Source organism: Silurus aristotelis (assembly GCF_946808225.1).
Source record: "Silurus aristotelis genome assembly, chromosome: 21".
Lineage (NCBI taxonomy): Eukaryota > Metazoa > Chordata > Actinopteri > Siluriformes > Siluridae > Silurus > Silurus aristotelis.
In genome coordinates this window covers 16,834,371-16,855,031 of record NC_139594.1, presented here as the reverse complement: position 1 = coordinate 16,855,031, position 20,661 = coordinate 16,834,371, and the positions used below count along the sequence as shown (strand labels likewise).

The 20,661-nt window shown below is 38.9% G+C and overlaps 1 protein-coding gene across 1 annotated transcript in view; it reads right to left on the bottom strand.

Annotated features, from left to right (window-relative positions):
• gabbr2 (gamma-aminobutyric acid (GABA) B receptor, 2) overlaps nt 1-20,661 on the bottom strand; it is a 250,323-nt gene that overhangs the window by 77,683 nt on the left and 151,979 nt on the right. The window contains exons 5-9 of the mRNA XM_083523578.1: nt 15,788-15,853; nt 15,423-15,611; nt 14,168-14,407; nt 9,821-9,881; nt 1,721-1,801 (exon numbers count right to left, since the gene is read on the bottom strand). Of these exons, the coding sequence (XP_083379704.1) occupies nt 1,721-1,801; nt 9,821-9,881; nt 14,168-14,407; nt 15,423-15,611; nt 15,788-15,853 (637 nt within the window). The remainder of the gene's footprint in view (nt 1-1,720; nt 1,802-9,820; nt 9,882-14,167; nt 14,408-15,422; nt 15,612-15,787; nt 15,854-20,661) is intronic.

Genomic DNA, 20,661 nt, shown 5'->3' with positions numbered 1-20,661 from the left:
GAAAAAATCATTAAAGTAATTTATCCACATTTCAAAATAGAAAATAATTACCCAGTTGGGCAAGACTGCTAAAATTGGTGGATTTAAACAATCGCAGACATTCTGCTGACTGCATGACTATATTTCATAGTGTTTTTCAGAGCACTGATGTTTCTTAATTCTTTGCATGAAAGTTATGAATAAGATAAATGAATATCGAAATAAAAAAAATTAATTGGCTTAGTAATTTTTTGTCCAACAAATATAAAGAAAATTATGTGTATCTATCATTCTGGTTTGCATATTTCAATAATCGAAAACAGTTTAGGGGGTTTATTGATTAATATCTATTATAGGGTTCATGTAAGGAGACATATTTAGACTTCTCTGAGAACCTACAGATGTGTCTAAATGTGATCTAACAAAAGAACTTAGATCATATAAGATTAAGAACAAGAGAGAAGATGTGAACAGACTGCCTAACCAAATTCAAACATGGAGGTGGAAGCTTAATGTTTTGGGGTTGTTTTGGAGCAAGGAAGGTTGGAGACAATTTTTTTTACAAGACAATGAGCCGAAGTGTACGTCCGAGCGTTATTTAGAGAGCAAAATTTCATCTGGAGTCTCCAACTAGTATCATGAAATAGCCTGACCTCACCACATCGAAATTCTATTGAACTGGGATAAACTAAATCACAAGCTCATAAAGAAATCTCCAACTGAGCTAAAAGTTTGGATAACTCTCCGGATGCCTAAAGTGTGTAAAGCTGTTATTCATGCTTTCGAGGGAGGATTTTTGATTGAAGATAAGGTCCAACATCTGTACATTTATATATTTGTTTGTTCAAAGTAAATCTTCATATGGTTTAATCTTCCTACAGATTGTTGCATGTAAACAAAAGGAACACATCTGAAAAATCATTGTGCCTCCAAAATTTTGACAGGCACCTCGTATCCCAAACAGCACTACAAATTGATATTTCATGAATGAATTGGAAGAAGCAGGGGGGATATTGTGAATACTCCTGACTGTACATGCTTAATTGAACTCTGCGCTGAATACAGAGTATATATGTGTTTACTGGGAGATGTTCTGGGTAATGCTTGAGTTTGTGATATAGAATACAAAACATGGAAATATGCAAAAAAAAAAAAGAAGTAATAATATAATCCTGGGTGTTTTTCTGAATTTATTTCGGAGCTTATTGAAGGCTTAATTTATTATTTAGCTTCATTTCTATGGGAGGAAGAAATTATTCAGTAGTCAGCAGCTTCAAGGTCCTGAGGAACAGGCTGCTTCACCACACTCTAATGGTCTCCAACACAATTCAGAGGCAAATTGTCTCGAGTCTATTCATTTGAGTTTAGGCTTTGCAAACAGCCCTGTGTTCGGTGTTTGTGGTCAGTGACCGCAATGTCGTGTTACTTTTTTTCCCCGCCTTTGCTTACTTTGCAGGCTTTTGTCTGTGTTCCAATTGATTCCTATGGCTTGTCTTACCAGCTTCTATTTGAAGGCATGTCTGACGTCAGAAAGAAGCATTTCCTTGTAATGCTGTGTGTCTATTTGTGTGGGTTAATGGGATGATATGCTGGGAAAGAATGTGAACTTGGAATGGAAGGGAAAAACAAACTAATCAATTATTCATTAGATCATACAATTAAAACAAAAGGAATACACAACCAAATACATGCACACACACACACACAGCTGCAAGGCTACACTGTGCTGGACTTTGCTTACCTTGGAACCTCATAGTGTTGTTGATAATGTCTAGGATGTCAGCAATGGCATTGTACTCTCCAACCTTTACTTCCTGGCCCTCTGCAAGAGACAGAAGAAAGAAGTCCTGATAAGAGCTCAATTCTGTATTACAGTCTGGGAGATAAAAAAATACAGCATACACTCATTCACGTGAAGCAGAGCACCTAACTATGGAGTTTACTTTACTCCTTTGTGTGATTTCTGCACTATACACATTGTGTACATATAGTCTTCTAACACAAAACCTGACATCTAATCAGCTAGTATAAACGTATCCCCTGTCTTTAAAATATATTAATTTGTCACCATAATCCATCATTTCTGTCTTTTTAGGTTATTTGTTAATAATATCTTGTAAATACCAATAATGCTATAAAAAAAATAAGTTGTGTTTCTTTTCTTTGAGAAGACACATAAAATAGAGTTACAGATGTATTGGACTCAAAACTGGTGGTTCATTTCTTCTTTCCTAATTTTCCCAATTTGTAAAGTCTTCAGAGGAATCACTAAGAAATTTGAATGAGTAGTGTTACTAGTAGGAGAAATAGTAGCAGGTGTAGTAAATGGTGTAGTAGTAGGAGTAATAGAAGTAGAATCAGTATATAAATATATATGATTTCAAAAATCGCAAAATCTCTTTTTTTTTTCACATTAGACCATACAATAAGATGAGTTTTTAAATGGATACAACAGGTCTCAAAAAAGGTCAACAAAAGTCTTCAAAAAGTAAGTGTTATTAAAATAGGGTCTAAACCTTTCACCATTCAAAAACATTTTAACACATCATGAAACGAAAAACACAACAAAGGACACCCAGAACTGTTGAGAAGCTAAAATCCTGTATCAGACACATATGGGACAACAGTCCTCTCTCAAAACTTCTGCAACTGGTCTTCTCAGTTTCCAGATGTGTATGGACAGAAGATGTGATGTTACAAAGTGATAAACATGGCCCTGTTCCCAAACATTTTTAAAACCTGTTGCAGCCATCAAGTTTAATAATAATCCTTATAAAATGCTTTATAATCTCAGTTTAAACATTTGATATGTTTTATTGTGAATGGTACAGGGATTTTTTGAGATTTGCAAATCATTGCATTCTGTTTTTACACACAGTCCCAACCTTTTTGGAATTGGGGTTGTATAAGTATTATAAGTGCTAAAGGCCGCTGTACGCCTGTTAGCTTTTTGTGCATTTCATTAAGAATTCAAAACAAAAACTACATTTATAATAATAACCACATGTGCATCTGACACAATAAATGGTGTAAGAAAAGGATGTTAAAGAATAATGAAGCAATAACATATAAAGGCTATTGAACATTCAGTTGAATAACCAAATACGTTTGGGTTTATGTGTCCGAAGGTACCAATGACTAACCTCTAATTCCAAATTAAGCACGAGGCATCTCACATACTGTATATCAGATCCTGAAGGTTTGTATATGTCTCATGGGAGCACTACAAGAACTGCCGTAAACTGTGTGACACCCACGAGGAGACCATCATGAGCAGATAATCTATTTATTTCATGTTGTGTTGATGAGTTTTTCCTGGAATTTGATTAGAAGACGCTTTGTAATTTCGTTAATGAAACTGTAATTGTGCCCTCCTTCATGTGTGCTAATGAGACTGGACGTTGAAATGTGTCTTTTTAAGAAATAATATAAATAGCAGAATGGAAACTACATTGTATGGATAAAGGTATTTGGACACTTGATTTTTCCAACCATAATTGTTTTTTCTTCAAACTGATACCACAAAGTTGGAGAAACACAATTATATAGGACATCTTCGGATGTGGTAGCATGAAATTTTCCTTTCACTAGAACTAGAGAGGCAAAACTGTGCACAGAGTGAGTTTTATGTAGATATGGTTTGCATAGGTTGGAGTGGAAGATCTTGAGTGGCCTGATATAGAGCTATTGAATACTATACTATAACACTCTCGTGGCTGTTTGAACGAGCACAAATCTCAAGTAAACTCCAAAATCTAGAGCATCTTCCCAGAAGTGTGAAGGGTATTATAACAGTAAAAATATAAATAAAAGTGGAGACAAAATATAAAATTAAACATTCAAATCTCACAGCTCATACCAATCTTAACAGTTACACACACACATACACACACTCACTCAAATGTGTTTCCGAACTGTACAACCTGAACTTAACACACACTCATTACTCATTACTCATCTCAATCTCAATCCATTTCACCATAATTTATTTATTATTATTTATACTTGACCGCATTATACTGTTTACATGCTGTCTTTTGCACTTTTGACTGTATTATACTATATTGTTTACATGCTGTCTTTTGCACTTTTGACTGTATTATACTATATTGTTTACATGCTGTCTTTTGCACCTTTGACTGTATTATACTATATTGTTTACATGCTGTCTTTTGCACCTTTGACTGTATTATACTATATTGTTTACATGCTGTCTTTTGCACCTTTGACTGTATTATACTATATTGTTTACATGCTGTCTTTTGCACCTTTGACTGTATTATACTATATTGTTTACATGCTGTCTTTTGCACTTTTGACTGTATTATACTATATTGTTTACATGCTGTCTTTTGCACTTTTGACTGTATTATACTATATTGTTTACATGCTGTCTTTTGCACCTTTGACTGTATTATACTATACTGTTTACATGCTGTCTTTTGCACCTCTTGACTGTTGCTGTTTTTTTGCACTGCATTGTGTCTGTTTATATTTACTTTCAGTTATAGTTTTTACAGTTCTCCTCGCACAGTACTGTGTAATCAAAATATACAGTAGGTTTACTGGTCGGTGCTGTTTTGGGTTTTGTGTCTTGTCTTGTGTTGTGTTGTCTGTCTGCACTGTCTGTCTGTACTGTTTTTTGTCTGCACTATTTGCACTAGTTTGCATTCGATGCACTTTACGTAGCTTGTGTTGTGTTGTAGCTCTATGTTGTTGTTTAGTGTTGCACCAGGGTTCCGGAGGAACGTTGTCTCATTTTTACTGTGTACTGTGTACCACTGTGTATAGTAGAAATGACAATAAACGCCTCTTGACTTGACTTGAGGTGTCCACAAACTTTCTGCCTGCATATGTTTTTTTTTTTTAATCTTTATTTGAATCCCATTTTATGTTTCAGTGCTTCATACGTGGAAGGATGGCTGCGGAAGGAGTGCAGCTGGCTGGGCTGGTTATGGCCTGATGAACATGCATCCATGTGGGCCAGCTTTTTTCTGAGTCACAGCCCAAAACACCATTACAGGCCACAAGATCATTGCTAAATGCATGCTCCTCTAGCCAAGCCCCCAACCGATACACCCCCCCCCCCCTCTCTTCCACTTCGCCCACATAACCTGTCCATGCCAACACATCAAGCTGCCTTAACTGGGTTTTCACGAGAGCTTTTTGTTACGGGTGTTTGCATTGAGGTGACAATTCAGTGGCCAAAACTGCGCTAATGGATTTGTGCATACAAGGTTGTGCATGTTTAATGGTTCCTTCTAAGCTCTTATCAGGTGAAAGATAATGCTAGTCACTGAGCATTGGTTCTATTTTGACATTTGCAATTAGATGGAGTAAAATAGTGTTAAGTATTGATTAGAGGTTGGGATTGCTTTGGAGGGATGCCAGATATTTTTTTTAATGAGGCGACTACATTTACTGTTTAAGTGAATTATTTAGTATAAGGCAACTGTATAGGGCACACTTAGTATAGGGCTTTCAATGATCTCATTATATAATTAAGCAGTTGAGGGTTAAGGGCCTTGCTCAATGGCCAAGCAGTGGCAGCTGAGTTGTGGTGGGATTTGAACTCATGACCTTCTGATCAGAAATCCAACATATTAACCACTGAGCTATTGTGGACAACTGACTATAAGAATTGTATGTTCTTTTCGAATATCCAAAAACTTCCAAAAAAGTTGGGGCGCTTTGTAAAATGTAAATACTAAGTGCTGATAACAAGCCAGAAGGTCCCTCTCCTCTTTAGTCCGGAGGATGCAGCAATGATAGTTGCCAAAAAAATAATGTCAAATTTAGATTTGCCTGACTACAAAACAGTTTTTCTCTTTGCCACAGACCATTTAAAAAAGCTTTGGCCCAGAGAAGACAGCGGATATTCACAATCATGTTCATTTATGGCTTCTTATTTAAATGATAGATTTTGGAAAGATTTTAAATCTGAGGGCTCGGAGACCGTTGGCATCCAATATTGTGTTTTGGCCTTATCTCTTGTGCAGATTTTTCTCAGATTCTCAGAATCATTTGATGAAATGATGTACTGTAGATATACTGTAGATATACTGTAGGTACTGATTATATATTTAAAGCCTTTGCAATTATATGTTGAGGGACTGTTTTGTAGACGACTCTGAATCTCTTAGATGCTCTTTTTATACCCAGTCACGTTCCTAATCTGTTGCCAAGTAACCTTATTAGTTGCAAACTGTTCTTCCACTTCTCCCCACGTTTTTGAGATGTGTTGCTGTCCTTAATTTCAAATTGACCTTATTTATTCTCAAAATGGTACAGTTTTCCAATTTAAACATTTTTCTGTGTTCTATTGTGAAAAAAATATTGGGAGATTTGCAAATCATCACATTACGTTTTTATTTACATTTCTAAAATTCCGCTAAAGGTGACTTGAAATCAACAGATGTGGAATAAATGTGTAAAAGTGGGTATGCCTTATGGTCCCACTCCAGATGTATTCCCATCCCTTGCTCCCCGCATTCCCAATATAGCCTCAGGATCCAACTAGCTTGAAATTTTATAGAATATGACACATTATACACAACAATAGACCTAGAATGTGTCCTTGCCACTTCTGCTTTGTTTCATTTAAAGGTAATTAATAAAACGGCATTAAAACTGTGCCTAAAACAATTTTGACAAAACATACGCTTCATGGCAAGGTCATCATCATCGAATTAATTTATACATTTCTTCGCCTTTGGTCCAGATGGAGTTGACAAAGTGGGATATGAGAGATAGATTTGGAGAAGCACTGAGCAGAGGCTTAGCATCTCTCACAATGAACATTGACAACACCAAGAAAAAAGAAAAGAAAACATAGACAGAAAACTTTTCTATAAGAAGAAATATGACATTATTAACATTCAGAAAAAAAAGATCGATTTCTAGTTTCTTAAATAAAGTCATATTTGCTTGGTTTGTGTTTTATGGTTGAATATAGGAGAGAGACAAATGTGATAGAGAGCACCGTCATGGGGCAAAGTGCCACTCGGGTGATTGTTCTAGTTTTCTCCAATGTGCTTTGCACCATTTATCCATGGCTGTCAGGTGTCATCGAATAGGCAGCCAGTTCACAGCTTCATAGGCTTCCCTATCCTGGTGCTTTTACCACACACACACACACACACACACACACACACACACACACACACACACACACACACACACACACACACACACACACACACTCTCTCTCTCTTACACACAAATACACACCTCGAGTGATGATGTAACATGTTACATGGTACACTGCTGTAGCTCTGCACTGAGGTAGATAAGAGCAGAATGTCGGCTATGGGTTATGACAAGGGAATCCCCCACTCAGAGATAAAATCCTTCACCAAGATCTAATCTTATCTAACTAAACCTCAGGCAGGCCTACAGAAACATGCTGGGTTTGAGGTATTATTATGGAAAATGATGGCAAGATTGGATGTGTACTTGCAGCAGACAAATACATTGCTATTGCCAATACATTCCCTGTTACAGCAAACAGCTGAAGACCGTATTTAATTAATTCCCTTTAAATAAGTGCATAACATAATTATGATAAATAAAATAAAAAAAACAGCAGAATGAATAGAAAAGTAAAATTTTTTATATATATATATATATATATATATATATATATATATATATATATATATATATATATATTTATATATTAAAATATAAATATAATACAAAAAGTATGAAATATAATAGTATAGTATAATATAAAAAATTTATATTTGCAATTCAGTTCAATTTTATTTGTATATCACTTTTAATAATAGATTTTGTCCCAATGCAGCCTTCTCATAAATAAATGGATAACAAACATACATTTTGAATTTATAAAGGAGTCTCTAAGTTTATCATTATTGAAAAAAGCCAGTGGTGACAAAAAAAAATCAGAGAAATCAGATTTAGAGGTGGCAGCTCGGCGGTGAAGGCAATAAACTCTGAAACGGAAGTTCAAAGCTCAGCACCCACAAGCTGACACTGCTGTGTCCTTGAGCAAAGCCTTTAACGTTTCGTTTGTAAGTCGCTCTGGATAAGGGCATCTTCCAAAATGCCGAAAATATGTAAAATGGAACCCATCTTCATCTTGGTTACACAGAATGTCTATTCATTATAGTTCCATCATTTTTAAGGTTATCGGCTGTTCACTAATGGAGACTCGAATGTAAAATTGTTCATGGTAATTGTAGTCCAAAGCCATTGTTGTGGACTGTTTATATAAATTACAAAAGTTTTAAATCCATCCTCATGCTTTTTGAGGTCTTCAATCAAAAAGACCTCCATCCAGACATAGGGCTAGCTCTATTTTAGACATCAGTTAAATTCAATAGCATTATTGCCTGGTCTTAAAGGACATATGGATTAGCAATAATTGAATACTAATTTATTTTAGTCCTGGACATAACTGATGCATTCAGGCAATCTTTAAACACTTTTGTTTAATTTTTTTATTTATTAGATTTTCTGACGAATGTATTCAATTGATAATTGACAATAATTGTATTGTATAACAACATCACCTGTTGCAATAATTATACTGTAACGTGAAATTGTTGTGCGAATACCTTAAATCCATTTCACCACAGACTCACTAGCGAGTCAATTTGCTTTTGTAAAAAGCTACTTGATGTGCAATTAAAAAATTAGTCAATGAATCTATCAGCAACATTATAAACTACAATGTTTCTTAATTATGTAGTTCCATATTATCATTGTACGATAAGGCATACCATTATGACCACCTGCCTAATATTGTGTTTGTCCTCTTTTACTGCCCTAACGGTCCTGACCCATAGAGCATTAACAGCATTAACTTCTTCAGCAATGTAAGCTACAGTAGCTAATCTGTTGGATCAGACCACATGGGCCAGGCTTTACTCCCCACGTGCATCAATGAGCCTCGGCCACCCCCGACCCTGTCGCCAGTTCACCGCTGTTCCTTTCTTGGACCCCTTTTGATAGATACTGAACACTGAAGACCAGGAAAATCCCACATGAGCTTTTGATGATGCTCTGATCCAGTCGTCTAGACGTCACAATTTGGTCCTTGTCAAACTCACTCAAATCCTTACGCTCGCCCATTTTTCCTGCTTCTAACACGTCAACTTTGAGTACAAAATATTGCCGCCTTATAAATATATCCACCCACTAACAGGTGCCAATATGAAAGATAACCAATAGGAAAGGTGGAATGTATGTTTAGACCAGGTGACAGGTTTGTTTTAAAAAGACCATTATTACAATCTGATGTAGTGCTTGCTTTTATTGTACGTTCAACCATAACCTTCTTTATTTTCCAGAATTCAGTATTACTCGCCTTCTATACACAGTTATCAGTCTATCTACCTAAAGATTTTAAAGGACCCATGTATAAAAGTTTTAAGCATATCTATCTGTATGCTCTTTTTAGTTAGCAATTATTTAGGTTTTCCTTTTTTTTTATCTCAACTCGTATTTTTTGGTTTGTAATCCAGATTGTTGAAGCTGAGTTTAGCTGCATGCATATTCTACTAGCTTTATAATTTGTAAAAATGATTGATATTAAAAGAAGGTGAAATCAAATAAAAACATCATTTATAAAAAGAGGGTATCAGGTTCACATTTACACCTTTCTTTAAAGTGACTTCCAATTCTAACTGAGCGGGTGAAGCTTACAGTTCTTGCTTAAGGGCAGTCAGGTAATACTGGGACTTATTATCAGTAGCCTAAAGCCTTAATCATTGGCCCCCTACTGCCCAAAAGGAAGAAAGCTAACAGGATAATTTTGTAAGCCAGTGAGTATTATCCCATTTCTAATCATTTCCTGACTGTAGATTGCACTTACCTTGAAACTGTGTAAATTTGATAGTTCCCATGCGCTCTCCGTTCCTGAACATCACCTGACCCTGTGAAAACACACACATATACACATACTCCTCAGATCAACAGCATATAAAAAGAACATTGACAGCTACTTAAGCAAAGAACCAGGTTACAGTAAGTCATACTTATGTTTATTGCTCGTCTTATTAGGAGTAATGTTCATCTTTACCGCTGCTGCCTTGACTCTTGGAGCAGGGACAACTAGGAGTATTTAACTTGCAGTCTGCAATAGTCCATGGTTCGTGCCTCATTTATTAAATTAGAGGTCAGTAAATTGATCCTTTTCTAGAGGCAAACACAATTTATAGCGGGAAAAATCGACTAGTTAAATATTATGAGAGCATGTCGAGGTCCCTAAGGAGGTCCAGTTCATGTTGACCAGTTGACGAGACTGTATCTGTGCTCTCCTGTGAGAATACACAAAACGCTTATGTTATGCACGTTATACTTGATTGCTTAATGACAAAAGGATAAAATGGGAGTTCTGGGAACTGATATAACCCAAAATCCACCAAGCATTATAAACTAATGATTGTTTTACAGGTAAGTGTGGATGACTGATCAGAAATAAAACAGAGACACTGTAAAAGGGGAGGCCATTAGCCAGGAAACCTCGACATTGTGTACAAAACATTGTCTTGCGCTCATTATCTGTTAAGTGTTGAGCAAATGCCGTGTGCCAGCCAAGTGACTAATGAGGCATTTGGCTGGATTTGGGTTCAATGGCACCCAGTATTATAGTGGCCATCATTAGAAGTCTGTTAGTTAGTACCCGGGGAAGGGGCTGAGAGCCCATCTTGTCTCTAAAGACGTTCTGCTTTGAAGTACAAAGTAGGCTACAGTCCCTTCATCATGTTCATCTTTATTCCAGAGGCTTTGTTGCGTAAATGTTTCGATTACATTGTACATTTCTTTTTCGGCATCTGCGTAAATGCTGTATAAATCTGAGAAGGAAGAATACCAATAAGCCTCAATGAACAGACATCTATATCTAACGTACTAGTTATGTAAACATTTTATGTTCTATTGTAAGTGTATAATGTAAAGAAAGACTAAGACTTGGGCATTGGATGCGCCACATAAGCTAAGAAGCCAGTGCAACAGGGAACTGTGTAAAAATTTTGGGCTCAGTTTAGCAGGAAAGTTTACCTTAAATGGAACAAAGAGCCCCAACCTTTTGTATGACAATGCAAAATTTGTTCATCAAAACAAAAAGTTATATAAGTCATAAACAGAAAATCTCATATAGGATGTTCAAAAACCCCATACAGGTTCAAAATTCTGTTCATATTGCATATATCTTATTGTGTTGTACAGCATATTTGTGTGTTCCACTGTGATTGTCTTCCTTTTTGTGCCAAATTGATGTGCTGTACTTTTTTTCTCAATAATAAGTGTTTGTTTATATATTCTAATCATGCTCTTATGCATTTGCTAAATGATGGACATACTGTATGTAGTCCTTAATATCTGCTCTGTCTGCAAATGATACAACGACTAGTTTTCCAAAAACCATGGCTTTTAAGATAAAAGTGTGTGTGTGTGTGTGTGTGTGTGTGTGTGTGTGTGTGTGTGTGTGTGTGTGTGTGTGTGTGTGTGTAAAACAGACTGTAAGGGTGTGTAAAATGCTGTGCAGGTGTGAAAGTGTAATTAAGGCTCCACTCCCTCCCTTTTAGCTTTTTTAGTTGTGAGGTAAAGCTTCATATATATATATATATATATATATATATATATATATATATATATATATATATATATATATATATATATATACATATGATTTTCAGATGTCAGATTTCAGCCTCTATGTGCTGCCATGCCAATCTAATCTGCCCAGGGCCTTCACACTCAGTAGTGCTGGCCAATGTACCCTAGACTATATTAGCAATTGGTCTGTTTCTTTAACCAGTCCGATTTCATCTTCGCCTCGCCAAGCCAGCTAGCTGGCCCAGAATGTGTCACCATTTTTCTGTCCTCTGATTGATTGGTCAGAGGGAAACTGTTACAGCCAAGTTCGACTGGCAAAACACGTGTGTAGTGCGCTGCACACATTAACACATCTGAGTTTGACTTTTTGATGCCTACAGAGGAGGAGAAATTGGCCAACCCTGAAGCTAGCTAACTATTTAAACTTTTGTGTTTTCTTTCCTGTAGAATTAGCACAAAAAAATCTGCCTTCATTTTCAATCCCCAGGAAAACCGTAACCGTGTGGCTGCAGTAAAAGGAGACTTGTTGAATTGTGGTTATTGGGTTTCTTGCTTTAGTTATGCCATTCATTCTTGCTGTATGAGATTTCTGTCTGTGATGCAGCGCTCTGTTATCCTGCGTTTCTCTATAATATTGATGATGTATATAGACGTGGCATCATAATGACTATATTATAAGATAAATTGATTCAGCCGGGTCACCACTGAAGGCCTGGGTGTGAAGTGCATGGTGTGAAGCCCACTGCCACTGGACATGGATAAAATAAATCCAAAATAAAATACGTTTTTACGTCCAGTTTATGTCTCATCTACACAGTGTTTAGTGGTGAATAGTAGCAGAATCTTGAGCAACATCTCTAAGCTTTTTGTTAGTATCTCCTGAATTCACTGACTACACCATTTTTTTCTGTTTTTGACACTTAGGACTGTTCCAGCTTTACCACATGGACAGTAAGATACAAATGGTTCAGAGGTTCAGCTTTAAAGCAGGAAAGGCTGTAGCTGGCTCAGATTCAGCCAAAAGTTCAGCAGCGGTCTAGCCCTCGATCGCTCATTAGAGTGATCTGTACTCTCCAGAGGCTTCACTGAGCTAATGTTTTACTTCCTGAAGTATGCTGCCGCTCGATCAATAGCCCTGCTTGGTGGTTTCAGACTCAGAGAGTCCAGGAGTCAGAGTTTACAGCATCGAGGGATTTAGAGTGCGGGGCGCACTTAGAACAGTAATAAGAAATGGTACAAATCTTAGAGACGTTGCATTGGCTTAGGAAAATGTCCTTTGAGTGAATAACCTTGAATAAAAAAAGAAAAAATGCAACCCTGCAGACAGCAAAAAAAAGGCACTTCTATGGGAGGAAATGTATAGCTGACATTTCAGTGCTTATTCTGCAAATTGATCAGCACACTCATATTTTTGTGGGGAAAAACTTCTCTCTTTCTCTAGGAGTGAATTACCACACATCTGCCACACAGCATTTCTTTATGACCTATTTTGCTGTGCTCTTCTGCTTACACTGAGGAGGGAAGCTGTGGGCCCAGGGTAGGTGCCGTCAAGCTGAGCGTCTACCACACTTTACCAGGGGGGGCAGTGATAAATGTGAAATAACCTATGGCTAAGACCTAAGAGGGTTCATAACAACTGATCTCGATTTACACTATATTAGCTCTTGTGCTTTCTCTTTGCTACCACGACAGCTGTATTTGCTAATTTTACATTTGCTCTCAGACCTTGTTTCGTTCCTTTAGCCCTCTTTTTTAGCCCTCATTTTCAGCCTCCTATTGCTACAGCGACCCCCCCCCCCCCACACACACACACACACAAAAACATACACACACATACACACACAAACAAAGCATGTCTGCAGGCACGATGCTCCCTGCATACCAAATCTGTTTAGCTCTCTCTGGCTCTCACCTCTCTGCAAGCTGTTTTTTTTTGCATATAAAATTTCTGTTTGCTTCTGGTCTCCCTTGCCAGGTACTGAGCTCCTGCCCTGGCCTCATACCTCTGCCATTCCTCAAGCCTATCTCCATTCACTAACATTTCACTCATGCATGTCAACAGCACCAATCATAGTATGGCTTTTATGATACTTGTGCCTGAAGAAATGTCGCTTGACATCTCAACATGCATAGATCTTACTAGTTGCACATAAAGTTGTGCTTTTTTTTTTATGTAAATGGTCGCCACGGATGCCTAGAATGTGACTCTTTACACAGGCCCTCGAATGCAACCGATGAACATGTTGAACATGTACCAGTGGTGAACAAAGTTTACAAACCATGTGCTTGATTTAAAGTAGAGATGCACTACTTAATACTAATACTTAATACTATACTATTAAGTAAAAGTGCTCCCAGAATATGTTTACATACATAAAATTCTTTTTATGTTAGGTTGCAAATGATTTGTATGGTTTGGGGGTGGAGCATTATAGTGGGAGGGCGGAGCCATGAGGGGTGACAATAGGAATCTAAGGCTAAAAACAGCCCTGCACAATTCAATTCATGAATTTCTATGATGTCTTCCAACAAACATCACAGTTAATTAGAAAGCTGGTTGTCAGCCTGCCTTTTGCACTGAAAGGATGACAGAGAAACTCACCGTCACTCCGAAGAAGTTGGTTTCATTCATCACGTCCAGCACCAACTTCCCCACCTCCCGGTCGTCCTTGGTCATGTTATGGTAAACGTCATGCCTCTTTTGACCGAGCTGCTCCATTACACGGCTTAGTGTCTTAGCAATCACCCAGATGCCATCGTAGGCAAAGCCATGAAATTTGCTGGCCTCCACTCCTTTCTGTTCCCGCTCTCTGGTGTACTCGTGCTCATACTCTTGGGGTGTCTGTGCAATAAAGTAAAATAAAGCCATCTTAGGGATTGTTGATGATGAGCTGGATTTTATTGACAGTGCTAGATGCAAACAATAAGTACGATCAAGGACTAATTGGTTTCAAATCACCGAATTGTCTGAATAAATCCAAAGCCTAGATTTAGTTTAAAACCTACAGTGTAACATATGCACGATATCGCTATCGTCATGGTAAGATCCCCCAGGCCGCGGACCGGCACCGGTCCGTGGGCCAATTGGTACCGGGCCACACAGAAAGAATACGTAACTTACATTATTTTCAATTTTATTTATTATCTGATTTTGAATGATGTTTTATTTTTCTCTCCACCACATCTGTCTAGGACACACTTTTGATTCATGTCAAGATGCCTTGGTCACATGTCTTACCTCCATCCTCTACCTTTATAAAGGGGCTGCTCTGGCCGGTAACACATAATACATTACCGCTAAATTCAAACCCCCAAGCTAGCAAAATGAACGAAAAACAACACAGTGAATTCACGTTTATTATTATATTTAGAAAATAACAGTTTTTATGCCGGTCGAATAATTTCATTTTGTTGTATTTATCTGCCACACCTTAAAGGCCGGGCCGTGAAAATATTGTCCAACATTAAACCGGTCTGTGAAAATATTGTCCGACATTAATCCGGTCCATAGCCCAAAAAAAGTTGGGGACCAGTGGCCTAAAGCATGTGCACCTCTGAATATTACAGCCATGCATTAGGTATTTTGTTGCTGTAAAAGCCTCCATTCTGCTTGGAGAGCTTTCCATTAGATTTTGGAGCATGTTTGTGGGGGATTTACTCCTTCAGCCATAAGAGCATTAACAAGTCCAGGCACTTATGTCAGGTGAGAAGGACTTCATCCACTTCATACTGTTAGTTCTAATTTTACTTTTATAAGAAACATTTTGGTTGCCTAAACAATCACCACTTGGCTATATGGATGGTAAAATGACTTCAGAAATTAGGTGTATTGGAATCGTCAAATATCAGACACTTACCCTTCCAGAGATTCCTTTAATCTGCTTGGCACTGAGAGGCTCAAAGTCTACACTGATGTACCCCTCCATAGCAGTCAGCAGTTTCCTCGTGGTGCAGTTGGTAGAATTTGCCTGCTCCCACCAGTTGCCTTGGTACCAGCCAGGAATGATCCACTGATATTTACTTCCATACATGTTCAGGTTATAGGCCTAGAGGGCACAAACAGAAAGAGATTTGTAGCAGTAGCATTTACTTCATACCTAATTGAAAAACAAAGCAGACATATTGCTGGTACATTTTCTAAGTACAACAACTGAATAGTAAACTATATAGTGCATTTTAATCAATCAAAACTAAGTGACAACTAATTATAAAAAGTACTCACACAACAGAAGACCTTAGAAGCCAGGTTCTCATCAAACTGGCCAATGATGATTCTCACGTCGTTGTCCTATAAATAAGGAAGCATATATTAGACACAGAAATCATTCATTTTTCATTTGCAGTAAGTATTTATATCTGTCAAAGTGGGGCAGACCTCTTTCCTTGTAATAACCATAATGGGATGCCAGGTTATTACAAGGCACAATGAACACACATGAACGCATTTATTTACACCTCCGGGCAATTTTTCAAAGCCAGACAACCTGGAATGTGGAAGAAACAAATACAGACACCGGGTGAACATGAGGAACTCTTCACAGACAGTAGCTCAGGATTGAACTGTTGGCCCTTTAGCTCTAAATTGGCAAGTCACCTCAGTGCAACACCCTTGCCACCTAGTTTATTTCCAGTCGCTGATTTGTGCTAGTCAGGGGTATAGTTGATCCAGAGGAAACTCATAGGTTCCTAAGGAAACCCAAACAAGCACATACAGATCTCCACCCAACACTAACCCAGGCTCAGGATTGAACTAGGGATCCTGGAGTAGTGCTTTTCCTCTCTGCTACGGTGCTACAAATGGCTCAAATCGGCTAAGAATGAATAATTAGGCATTTCTGTCCACTATATATGCTACTCTACGGTACATATCTGTATTCTGGAAAATCATATCCCATTCCTAATACAGCATGAGATAATTGCAGAATGCTAAAGTCTGTCAAAAATAAAAAGGGGTGTGAAAATGTATTAAGCATGGCTGGGAAGAGCTATATTATACAGAGCAGTAGTGTAAATGAGTAAATGTACATTATTACTGTACCTACTTAATTATTTGGCTTCTTTCTCTTTTTAACTGAGAATCAAAGATATAACCAAGTGTTATTCTCTACTCAACTATATTTATGATTCAATATATGTATTTTTCTTACTTCACGCTTACTTACTGCTGCTGCCTGTAAGCAACATTTCAGCAGAGCTGGCCTCATTTTCAGTCCAAAAAGAGCTTGAATCAATTCCAAACACTTTGAGAACACCAGCTTTTGTTAAGGTTAAATAAAAACATTAGGCCTCTCTGAGACTAAGAGTTGCATATTTGGTTCCCTTTCAGGAACTCGAGCTGCTTTAACACTTTATGCTTCCACATTACCACGCTCTGAATCACGTGTGTAAGCTGTCCAAAAAAACAGCGTGACATCATTGGTGGGGTGACGTCATGAACAGGAAGTTATAAGAACACATGCAGTGGGGACGGCGCTAGCTTCTGTTTGTTCAGGAAGTGCTCTGTGTGTGTCTGTTCTACAGAAGGTAAGGTGCGGTAAAAATGTTATGTTTGGATAGCAAGCAATCTTTCTGGATTTGAGTTCTGCTTGCTTGAGAGCGGAGCATGCTCAGTCGGCTCTTGAGAGAGGGGGAGTGTATGGACACCAGCAATCCCATAGAAAACAGCCAGTTCAGCTTGAGGAGCTGATGGAAATTCAGAAATGGAGTGTTGCTATTCGGGCTCCCCCAGAAACTATGAACTCCAGGCTTCAGGCCCAAAAAGCTGACCGATCTGAGGACCGTCATCTTCAATAGAAGGGCTTCGTCCAAAAGATCCTGACAGCCAGGAGGTTTGCTTTCAAAGGCGAAGCTTACCAATATCAGGTCCTTCAGCTCGGCCTTGTGCTCTCACCCCACACCTTCACAAAGTGAAGTAAACTCCGTCCTAGCTCGATCAGAGCTTCTGGCAGTCCGGCATCGAGATGTCGTTCTCGCCTGTATAAAGGAGCTAGGGCTAAGATTAAATGCCAAGAAGAGTGTGCTTTCTCCAGTACAGAGAACTACCTTCTTAGGTGTAGTGTGGGATGGATCTAGTCTATCCTCACGGCAGTCAAGAAAGTGAAAGAAGGCCAGTTACTCACTGTGAAGCAGTTCCAGAGGTGGTTGCTTGGGCTCATGGCAGCAGGATCCAATGTGATTCCAATTGGCATCCTGCACATCAGACCTCCTTCAGTGATGGCTCAGAGACAGAGGGTTCTCCCGCCAGGGCAACCCACTAAGCATCATCAAGGTCTTGCGGCGAGCCCTTTGAGCCTTAGATGTGTGGAAAAAACCTGATCTTTCAGCTTCTCTTTCAGGTCCTGATCTGTCTTAAGGCCCCATCCCGGGGAGCTCCTTGTCGTCATGTAATGCTAACGACGGATGCATACCTCATGGGGTGGGGAATGGTCATGAGTGGCAGCTCCGCCCAAGGTCAGTGAAGTTGGCTCCATCTCACTTTGTATATAAACTGCGTAGAGATGCTGGCCATGGTTCTGGCTCTGAAGCACTTTCTCCCAGACCTGAGGAATCGCCATTTGCTGGTCCATATGGACAACACATTAGTGGTCTCTTATATCAACCATCAGGGTGGTCTGCCCTCTATACAGGCTGGCATGGTAGATCTTCCTGTGATCCCAGGGAAGACTGCTCTCATCTCACTCACCCAGCCCCCTTGGGGCTGCATGCCATAGTGCAGATGTGGCCGAGGCTGCGCCTGTATGCTTTTCCCCTTATCGCAATGCTATGGGCAGACCATAGTTTGCGGACCTGGTGGCCCTCCTCGAGGAACCTCCTTGGGAAATTCCTACCAGGAGGGATCATCTCTCCTGGGAAGGAGGCACTCTGGTTCACCCCTGCCCAGAGTTATGAAGGCTGTGGCCCTTGAGGGAGCACAGTTCCTGGCAGCTGGCTCCCTCTCTACCGAGGTAATGGAGGTCGTATACCACTAAATGGTGCCTGTTCTCTGCATGGTGCAAGCCATCAATTGGACTCAGGTAACTGCCCGGTTGGTTTAGTGCTGGAGTTTCTGAAGGAGCAGTTTGCCTCAGGGTTGTCTCCATCGACCCTGAAAGGTCAGTTTATTGTGGACAATATTGTGGACTTATTGTTCTCCGCTTGCTGAGCAGCCGCTGGGTAAACACCCCCTGGTGACACGTTTCCTGCATGGAACCCCAGAGGATGAGGCCCGGGACATGACCCAGAGTGCCTGTGTGGGACTTGGCCGTCATGCTGAACTCTCTCTCAAAGCCCCTCTTTGAGCCATTGGCCAAGGTGACCCTTAAGTATTTGTCAGTTAAGACTGCCTTTCTTCTGGATATATGTTCCCTGAAGAGGGTTGGGGACCTACAGGCTGCAGCCCCAAGGGGCTTTTTTAATGTACTCAAGTACTGTTCAAATCAGTTACTTTTACCTAAGTCATATCGGAATTGGTGACTTGTAACTTGTAATGGAGTAAGTTTCGCAGTAATTTATCTATATTTTTACTATATACGATTTTTTCTTTATTTCTAACAATACAGACGTTAATGCAGTTCGAAGAATTGTTTGATACCCCAAATGGCCAGAACACTGCTCTCTATCAGCAACATAAATACATGGCACCTGATTGAGTTTGTAAATAATTTAGCTCACTCTGCTGCATTGTGTTTCCACCATGTCCGGTTCTGCATCACAAAAGATCAATCTTTCAGCAGCATGGGACATTGGGGCAGTGTAGACTGCAGGCTCTAAATTCAGGACATGGAGTCACTGCAGACTGCAGACTCTAGGCCTGTCCACACCTGGTACAGCAGAATACAGCACTGTATTAGATAGTGTGCTGAAAACACCTGCATAACAATGCAGGATAATTAATTTAAACCTCTTCCTGGCTATTTTATTTTTAATTACAAGTATTAAGTGCATAATATTCGCAAAAACAATGACCACATTGAGTCTGCAATTCTCAAAAGACAATATAAAAGGATATCTCAAATATTCATAAATGTTACTTTTGCAAGGAGTTAAACAATTTGAGCCAACCTATATGGAAATGCTCGGCTCTCTAATCCATTTCATGTGAAAATGAAGTCACACCTCGTAAGATGTGAAATGAGCTTTAAACGCTGTAAATCCTGCAGCACTGCTTCATATCAGAATTAGGTTTATGAATGTTTTATGAAGTGTAGGGACCATTCAAATAAATTGCTTCCAATCACACCCAATCCTAAAAACACCAAAGATAGCATGAAATGTGTTATATTCCAGAACGCTTGAACATTTGTGTAGTAATCAATAAAAATATCTACTTAATTGAACTATTCACTTTGGAGCAGCTTTCTTCGCAAAAACCCAAAACCGCAAGACACATTAAACGCACACTAATGCATAGCGTATATTTTCACCAGTTTGAAGCCTATAGCACTTTTGCTGCCTGCACCCACAGCCTCAGAACAATCAAGTAAATTCAGCGTTGAAGAAGCTGGTGTGTGGTCTAACAATCTCCTGTATTCTTCTTTACACAGACTCAGAAAATGCCTGGCTCCCTTCAATATCTCCACAGTACTTCACAACAGCTAGAGAGCAAGCTGGGATATTGTAGCTTTTGTAAGGAACAATCCCGCTTTTCCTTTTCAGGCTCTTCCGCATGCCACAGTCGGTGGAAACTGGTGCTCAGTCTTTCCAGTGAAGGCTTTTTAACCTGTGAAAATGCTCCTATTTCTGAGGCAGTCAAATAAAGGCTGCATCAATTCCAGTGAGGCAAATTGTTCACAATGTGATATTCAACATTCCAAAATAAATGCTAAATAAGCTAAAGTGTATTTCTCTGAATACACCATTAGACCATTAGTGGTAGTAATATTACGGCTGGGTCTGTACAGGGGTAGACAAATTAGTAGGCCAGAAACAGTTGTACCCATGGTATCAATGTTGCATTCATAGTTGCCTGAAAGACAAACACTTGAAACAGGAAACTATTCTATGTCCTTCCTATTTTTTTTCTTTCAATCTGAATCAAAGAAGTGCAACCACTATTGTTGGTCTATCACAGCTCCCCAGTCTCCATTTAGAGTCAGAACTTAAAGTGAAAATGAAATC